The 8,967-nt window shown below is 44.1% G+C and overlaps 2 protein-coding genes across 3 annotated transcripts in view; both read right to left on the bottom strand.

Annotated features, from left to right (window-relative positions):
- Positions 1-997, bottom strand: part of cnih4 (cornichon family member 4) — a 25,337-nt gene extending 24,340 nt beyond the window's left edge. Inside the window, 2 exon segments of the mRNA XM_067985327.1 lie at positions 231-354; positions 957-997. Of these exon segments, the coding sequence (XP_067841428.1) occupies positions 231-354; positions 957-997 (165 nt within the window).
- Positions 998-2,885: 1,888 nt separating this feature from the next.
- lbr (lamin B receptor) overlaps positions 2,886-8,967 on the bottom strand; it is a 69,221-nt gene continuing 63,139 nt past the window's right edge. For both annotated transcript variants that reach the window (XM_067985241.1, XM_067985240.1), the window contains exon 14: positions 2,886-7,684. In XM_067985241.1, coding sequence (XP_067841342.1) covers positions 7,524-7,684 — 161 coding nt within the window. In that variant the 3' untranslated portion in view covers positions 2,886-7,523. The remainder of the gene's footprint in view (positions 7,685-8,967) is intronic.

Here is an 8,967-nt window from a genome sequence, read left to right as displayed (position 1 = left end):
TCTGTCTCTCTCCCCCCTCTCACCGCCCCCTCTGTCTCTCTCCCCCCTCTCACCGCCCCCCTCTGTCTCTCTCCCCCTCTCACCGCCCCCCCTCTCACCCTCTCCCCCCTCTCACCGCCCCCCTCTGTCTCTCTCCCCCTCTCAACGCTCACCGCCCCCTCTGTCTCTCTCCCCCTCTCACCGCCCCCCTCTGTCTCTCTCCCCCTCTCACCGCTCTCCCTCTCACTTGCCATCTCTAGGATTTGCTGAACAGCCTCTCTGCAGCAGACTGGGCCCTCGCTGTCTGCAAACGGAATGGGCGGGAACGCTGGAGGCTCCGACGTTGTCGCCAAGGGGATGGGAAGCAGCTCCAACCTGGAGGAAATCATAATATCAGCAACGGAATATGCAAGAAGTAAAATGTAAAAATGGATCCTATGATTTTTGGTGTGAGGAAGGTGTTTAAAAAATTCACTCATTGGGGCAAGGATTGGGACCCCTCGAGGGAGGTGCTGAAAATCACTTAAATAAAATGTCGGAAGGGGCAGCTTTAAGTGCGCTCTCCTCTTCTGGCCGTAGTTCATACTGTTTGATGAAGGGATCTTTGAAACAGCTCCCAAGGGCGGTCGGGGCGGGGGCGGGTGGAAGAGGACTGGGGTCGGGGAGCTGTCTCCCAATGTTCAACCAACGTTCTCACTCCCATCGCTAACTTGGCTCCTGCTGCGAAGAGCATATGTCTCTGGTATGATGAGGAGGGATCGGGCTTGGCTATGATGCCTCCCATGGTCAATCTACCTACTGAGTTACGATTTAGAGTCACACGTGGTGAATGGTCATTTGAGCAGGGGTTCGGCGGTCAGTGTCCAGTGAGGAATCGGCTTCTTCAGGAATGGAGACAAATTGGAGACGTGTTAAAAATGAGTTGTATTTAATTCTCTCTCTCGCTCTGCTGTAGCCCCACTCAGAGGGGAATATACTGAAGCAGCACAGGCTGTCTGAAGCTGGCCTCGTTGACCATTGTCGGCTCCATCACTGCAGTGGGTCCATTTAGTGAGGGCACTAATTTATCAGCAGCTATCCGGTACCCACGTCTGGTGATACCACTGCAAGTATTTAATGGGAAGGTGGTCAACTCTGGAAAATATTCTGAGGGGGGAACCATCCCTCACTCCCCTATCCCATTCCACTCGCCTTGTGGGATTATTGTAGAACTTTTCCGTTGCCTTTGAGTTAAGAGCAGATGGAGATCAAGCCCCAAGTGTGCTGAATGTTTTTTGTACAAATAATAACTTGCTCAGACAACTGTTCAATTGTCACTGTTTCCCTGAGAGTTCAGTCACAGCATCTAACCACCCGCCCCCTCCAGAGATCAGGGAAGAGGTAAAGCTGACCCCCATGTCTTTGGATGATGAAAGCATAGTTAAAGCAGAGATAGAGTCGCTGAGATTTAGGAGGCAAGCTTGTAGTAAAGATTCGGGAAGTGGTGGAAATATTAATAAAGTAATTTTGGGAGGGAGGGAAGAGTCAATGATAGATCCTTGAGGGGACCCAGAGTATTGGTGTGTGAACAGGAAGGGAAGCCATTACTGCAAATGCTCTGGCTATGATCGCATAGGTAAGACTTCTCTCTCCTGCCACCCTCTGCTAGTCACCAGGTAGTGAGATTTATACCACCCCAACTGTGATGAGCAAATTCAACGCAGCCTGGGAATGAACGTGGGACCTTTTAGGGTATCTGTCTTGGGTCAGTGGTATTGCTCTCACCTCTGAGTTAGGTCGTCGTGGATTCAGGCCCCACTCCAGAGACTTGAGCATGCAATCTATTGGATTGTTGGATAAGAAGTTGAGCCCTCTCGGGTGCACTCAAAAGATTCTTATTTGAAGAGCGAGACTTCTGTTGTCTTGGCCAATATTTATCCCTCGACCAACATCACAAACCAATGATGTGAAGGTTTATTTTGTTGCTGTTTGTGGGACTTTGCTGTACGCAAATTGGCTGCCACATTTCCCTTCGTTAGTGATGTACTTTTTAAATGGATAGTTATTTCTTTCCTGATGTGGATTTTTTTATATTCATTCATGGGATGTGGGCGTCGCTGGCGAGGCCGGCATTTATTGCCCATCCCTAATTGCCCTCGAGAAGGTGGTGGTGAGCCGCCTTCTTGAACCGCTGCAGACCATGGTGACTGTTGTCCCACAGTGCTGTTAGGAAGGGAGTTCCAGGATTTTGACCCAGCGACGATGAAGGAACGGCGATATATTTCCAAGTTGGGATGGTGTGTGACTTGGAGGGGAATGTGCAGGTGGTGTTCCCATGGGCCTGCTGCTCTTGTCCTTCTTGGTGGTAGAGGTCGTGGGTTTGGGAGATGCTGTCGAAGAAGCCTTGGCGAGTTGCTGCAGTGCATCCTGTGGATGGTACACCCTGCAGCCACTGTGCGCCGGTGGTGAAGGGAGTGAATGTTTAGGGTGGTGGATGGGGTGTCACTCAAGCGGGCTGCTTTGTCCTGGATGTTATCGAGCTTCTTGTTGGAGCTACACCCATCCAGGCAAGTGGAGAGTATTCCATCACACTCCTGACTTGTGCCTTGTGGATGGCTTTGGTGAGTCATGCGCTGTAGAACACCCAGCCTCTGACTTGCTCTTGTAGCCACAGTATTTATGTGGCTGGTTAAGTTTCTGGTCAATGGTGACCCCCCAGGATGTTGAGGTGGGGGATTGGGATTCGGCGATGGTAATGCCGTTGAATGTCAAGGGGAGGTGGTTCGACTCGCACTTGTTGGTTATTGCCTGGCGCGAATGTTACTTGCCACTTATCAGCCCAAGCTGTTTTGGTTAGTACAAGGATTATTAAGCCCAATGATTACCATTCTAAAGTAGCACTTGTAGAAAAAAGCATGTAACACAACTGTTATTGTAAATCTTTATTTCAGCCAAAAAATATAAAAAAGTAATTTCACTTTGTATTTGTACAATGCATGTTTTCACTAGTGATAACATCTTAGGGATTGTTATACAAGCAGTTACGATAAAAGCAAACGCAAGAGGAAAAAAAGCCCTCGTACCCACCCAACAATTTCCCCACAAACACTTCTCCAAAGCTACTATTTACAGTCATTTCCTCCGTCTCAACACACACAAGTGCTATTCACTGCATTTTTTTTTGAAGTAAGCTCACCTCCAGTGTGTGCATTTTAGGACAAAGTTAACAGGATTTCAGCTGGAATTCCTATCACATGCTGGGACTGCTCAATGTAACACTAAGATGGGTCATTGATGGGCACATTTTTCTCACTCTAGTGATGGGATCCTACTAGGGGAGTGAGTCTAGCTAGTCTGCACACATTCTTCTGTAGAGTGAGGCAGAACTTGTTTCCTGGATCACAAGTCTCTCTTTCTTTTCAAATACAAATGCAAAGGCTGCAATCTGCCCCACCAGGCTTTAAGGCTATGCCTCACAGGCCAGCTACTCTGGTCACTCTTCTCCCATTTTAAGCCAGTCACCAGCTGCCAGCATCATTTAGTCAATGCACACCTCCATTTTGACTTCATGTCCACAAGGCCTTAATGCATCCTTGCTGCCCTATCCCATTGATTTGTTGCTGTTATATTAGTGACAAGTCACTTTAAAGCTCTCAGCCATGATTTAGCCATAGGTCTGGGTGTTAGTAACAGTACAGCTGACCCAAAATTGCTATGTCCTAGGTTGACAGATGGTTCCCAGCAGCCACTGGATTCCTCCATGATTGTAGGTGGAGGTTACACAATGATCAACCTGAACTGCAGTGGGCATTAACACAGCTCAGCATTCCAACGTCACTCACCTCTGGGAGTACTTATATAGAAGGCACTTTGTACTGGGGGATGTTTTTGCCTGGAAGGACTGCACGCTCTCCGGAGCCAGTATACTGGAGGAAGTGTTCACCTCAGAGGGGCCTGGGAGGACTGCACTGTGGACCTGGTGTAGAGGGTGAGGGTAAATCTGCTACATCTAACAAAAATATTTACGACACCAAGCTCACTTTAATACAATTGGCTCGGGTAGACCTATATGAGAGGATAGTGTGTAGATTTTGGGAAGAACGTGGCCACAGTCACCCAGAGTAGGGACCCTTGGCTGTACAATGGATTAAGAAAAGGACAGTATGAAATCCACCTGAAATACTGCAATTCTGCCTAACATTTAATTTTTTTTATACATATAAAAAATATTTTAATCAATAAAGCTACATTTGTAATCAAGAACACACATGAAAATGTCCTCTAGTTAAAAACTGAAAGTTTGATTTTTAGGATAAGAATTCAGAGTTTATATCAAAAAATAAATTCTGAGAACATGAAAAGTCTATATACAGGAGTATGTCCGGTGAGGTAGTGGAATGACCATAGGTTAAAGCTATGATGGCTGATCCAATGGTTTTCCCCACATTTATAGAAGGCAGCTTTTACCCAGGTTATGCACCAAACTATTCATTAATACTGAAATGGTTATGAACAGAATCAAGGAAAACTTTAATGGAACACACAGGCCACGGACTGAAGAGCTAGAGTCCGCTGACAGCCACTGGCTGCATTTTCTGCCGCTTGCTGGAAGAGCCCTTCAGAAGCCGCACGGATACAGCATCACATTCAGACGAAGCTTTACAAGTGACTGCTCAATGACCATCATATCCTCAGACCAAAGGCTTGTTTTTCCTGACCCTTGATCGTAAAATGCTTTTCAATTTAAGTAACCCGCATCAGTTTAAGGCTTGTCCCAGTGGAAAACTGCAATATGGAAGACAGCTGACTGCAAACGAGGACGGGTTACAATGAACGAAGAGTCTTAAAAAGCTCACGGCTATACAAGGTTTTATAACCCCTGCCCAGGCAGGGACTGGAAAACCAACACTCAATACTCTAGACTAGTTGTGATTTTGCTGCTTTGTGGGGAATTGCTGAGTCCTCCTGCTGCTTTCTGAATTACTGAAGTACTATTCATCCACTAGGTTATCCTAAAAATCAAAGCACCTCTAATTCATTTTGTAACAATAGGTTTCCGATTTGTGGACTACAGTCGAGGTAGCAAAGCCACATTTTAAAATAATTTGCTTGAAAACCAATGTAAACAGCTTTTATATTTTCACAGTGCGATCCTTTTCAGAGCTAGAAACAATGACAAAACAGTGCTGATCGCAATACAGATCCACTCTGCAGTCAGGGAAACCAAGCTACAGGGGCCCCTCTCTGAAAAATGTTTATTAAGTACAGGTTGATAGAGTTATTGTCCGATACCACTAGATACCCCCACAACCCCCAACACTGAAGCTGGAAAACTAAATATTAAAATGGAGTTTTCAATCACACACCAACTTCCAGACTTAAAACATCTGCTGTTTGTGCATTAGAGGAATCCATCCCAAAATAAAATCAGATTCGAGAAAACTTTACTCCAGTGTGTTGGAAATAAAGGTTGGGTGTGGGTTGTCCATGTTGCTGTGCTACAGATTGGCAGAACATGGAGTGTAGCCCACGATTTCCTACAGCAAGGACAGATGCAGGTGGGAAAAATAAACACTTTTCTAACAGTGTTTTTGATGATGTTGAATATGGGAGAAGAATGAGCCCAATAAAGGGCTTTCAGCACTAAAAGAATTAACGCTGAGGTTAACAAACCACTGGCTCATTAATAGCACTGAAAACTTTTTTAAAAAATCAAAATTGCTGCAATTTTAATTTACAATTTCCATGAGCGCAATTTTACGTCATTAAAAAAAAGACACTTCACTGCAGCGAGTGAGTCAGTCCATTTTCAGAACATCTTTACAGTTCAAGATAAATCGCTAGTCTTGCTGTGTACATTCCTCATATTTTGCCACTCATGCAAGATAGCAACAGGACTCAAGCCTGATGGTTCCAGAGGATTCTGGGGAATATTCAGAATGCAACAAGTCAAACAATTCCAGAGATGGCTAACTAAAGGTGTCTCACTCAGAATAGCCAGCTTCATTTTATCATGAAAAGTTCAGCAGAAAAACAAAATTACATTACAATACACAGGCTGTAAACCCTACAATACACACATAAAATAGGAACTCCAATCCAGAAGTACTGTTTCTTTAAAATAAAACATCTTAGAGCTTAAGTTTGCAAGCGATATCAGGCAGACTGCAATTATTCTGTACTCCCAGTGAGGCCTGCTTTAAGTTTTTTTGAGGGGAGGAAAGATAGGAGCTAGTGATGCAATAACACATAGACCAATTGTGTAAGTGAGTGAGACAACGCAAGGGGATTTGAGAATAGTTCCAGCAAAAAACTCTGTGTACAGTCTGAATTCAGCCCAATCAAGAATAGTTGCAGTAAAAAAAAGTGTACAGTCTGAATTCAGCCCAATCAAATAATCTGAATATCCTGTTACAAGTTGAAAGCTTCAGCTGGTTTTAAGTGGGCAGGGGGAGGAGGAGGAGGAGAGTGGGAAGGAAAGAAAGGTAACTGAAACGGCTATCAGAACAATGACATCTTCAAGTATAACCAGTCAGATCATAGTTCTTTATTCCCTATCCTGACCCATCCAAAAAATAATGGGTGAATGAATTTCCAAAAAATAATGGGTGAATGAATTACAAAACCTTAAACTAAAATTACTAGCTGAAGCAACTGGCCAAAGAACACAAAACAGATGAGAAAAAGATGGGAAATAGCAATTACTGGGATTAATGGTCATTACTGTATTCTTTAAAAAAATGGGTGAGAGAGAGTCAAATATGAAATGTTTTACCAACTAGCCCTTAATCGTGACAATGTGAAGTGGAGGAGGAGGGGATGAAAAGGAGAGAGATCCAATACATGGAGAGTGTAACATTCATCATGCAGGACACCTGCCTAATATATAGGAAGAAACAAAGGACAGAGAAAATTGTTACAATTCCTTTTTTTGAAACAGATATTTGAATGTAAGAGACGTCCTAAACTACAACGAGGAATGTCAATGAACAATTTTAAGACCATCTTAAAAACACAGGTCATGATGAACAAGTGTCACAACACAGTCTGCTCCACTTCTGTGAATACCTGAGATCAGTGAACCCTTCTGTGAAGTGAGTAATATGCCAAACCAATAAATGATTTACCATGTTTATAAGCTCACACTCATTGCAGGAGTTAAAAAGTAACACCAGCACGAAAGGAGTCGCCCCTCAGGCTCCCCCATCACGTCCCGTTTAAAAGCACAAAACTGCGCTGCAGGGAATGATTACTCATATGGTACAAAGAGGCAAAAAAGCCGTCTTAAAAGGATCTGCCTGGTCTTTCTGTCCATAGAAAGTTTACCTCCTTTGTTCTGCTAACAATACATGGCTAATTTTAAACTATGAATGAAATTAAGTTTTTTTTTAAAAAAAGGGCAGGGACAGGGTAGAATTGAAAAATATAGAAATATTTTTTAAAAACAGCAAGCCCCATGATTAATACTGGTTTAATACATCAGCCTTCATCTTGGGTTTTTTTAAAAACAAAACGTAACAATAATCTGCAGAGGCTTTGAGATCTAACGGGTGGAAGAGACTTGTTCAGTAGATGTAGGGGAAGATTCGGTAGCGGACCTGCTGGCAGTACTTGTTCCATGCCACACCATACTTCTTCCTGCACTGACGTGCGTCCCTCGCCTCACGATGAACGAGCAGGCAAGTGAAGTAAATTACGTAGAAATACGGAAGGATGTGATTAAACCCTGTAGAAAGAGCAAGAAATCTCATTTATTTTTTTAAAAAAGGGGCCTATAGATTCAGATCTGTTTCAGCTTCTTAGATTCTCCTATATTCAAAACCTCGTGTCTATGAATGTATTACTGTATAGAGCCTCCAACATTGCTGGTCGGTTCGTGCTAACCACGTAACATCACTGCCCAGATGGTTAGAAAAAGATTCTCAACCCATTTTCAGCCCCTATTAAAAAGAGTTCCCCATATCCCCCTCCCCCTGCTGATCCCCCTCCCCCAGGCGTTTCACTCACTGTGCCCAGCTTGTGCTCCTCCCAGACCTCCTTTCTCCATCCCACTGCTCAAAATCTGCTCTTCTCCCTCCCTCCCACCCACCCAGCAAGGCCTGTTTCAGCTATTTGCCCCTGTTAACGTGTCCTGCGTCCCTAGATTCAGAACACCCCCACCCCCACCATAACTCTGCACAATACTTGGATACAGATACAGCACTGAGGACCCCCTATCACATGTAAAATAACCAGTAATGTACTTTGGCACAACAGTGCACTCACTCACACACACACACACACACACAGTGATTTAGACATCTGCCATAATTCATATAAAAAAGTCCCAATCTTTGGAGTTTGAGCAGTCTTGGCAAGATTTTATTGTTTGCATTGAATTCAAGCTTTACTAGCTAGAACAACTAAAATCCTTGCATGACTTTAGATGAATAACCAACAACTGCAAAGAATGTAGAATGCAAAGATTACCAAATAATATCAGTAAAGCTTCTGCTAAACAGTCTGTGTGAGGGTTTAGACATCAGCTCGTGCCGAGCAAGGCAAAGCTGGAGCATGGGAGTCAGTGGCAGTTCGCCATGTTCCTAATTGTCAGTATTCTTTTTGAAGTACTGCTTGTAGGGGCTGACTGAACAGCCTGACTGTAGCAGCTTAACTCCACACTGTACAAACCTATCATGGAGTACGAAGGCGGTTCTTATTTAAGGGACCCGTGCCTTTGCCACCTTGCACCCATCTGAGTGGGAGTGGTAATCTCATATAATCCCCATTCCAATAAATATTCCTTGCTTTCTCCCATGGGATTTTTAACCAATTGTCCACAGTACATCAGTTGATAGCGAGACTGAATTTTGCACTGTCCTCCTTACAACCAACATCACCTGTTTTTCAGGAGTTGCACTCCATGGTATGGTACGGCATTTCAAGAGTTAACATGTTTCACAGAGTGTCCTACCTTCTACTTAGATAACCCTCAAATCTTCAGTCCCATTCCTAACCTGGGATTTAGCA

Source organism: Heptranchias perlo, chromosome 5 (genome assembly GCF_035084215.1).
Source record: "Heptranchias perlo isolate sHepPer1 chromosome 5, sHepPer1.hap1, whole genome shotgun sequence".
NCBI lineage: Eukaryota > Metazoa > Chordata > Chondrichthyes > Hexanchiformes > Hexanchidae > Heptranchias > Heptranchias perlo.
The sequence above is the reverse complement of the archived record's forward strand: the minus strand, read 5'-3'. Positions and strand labels throughout refer to the sequence as shown.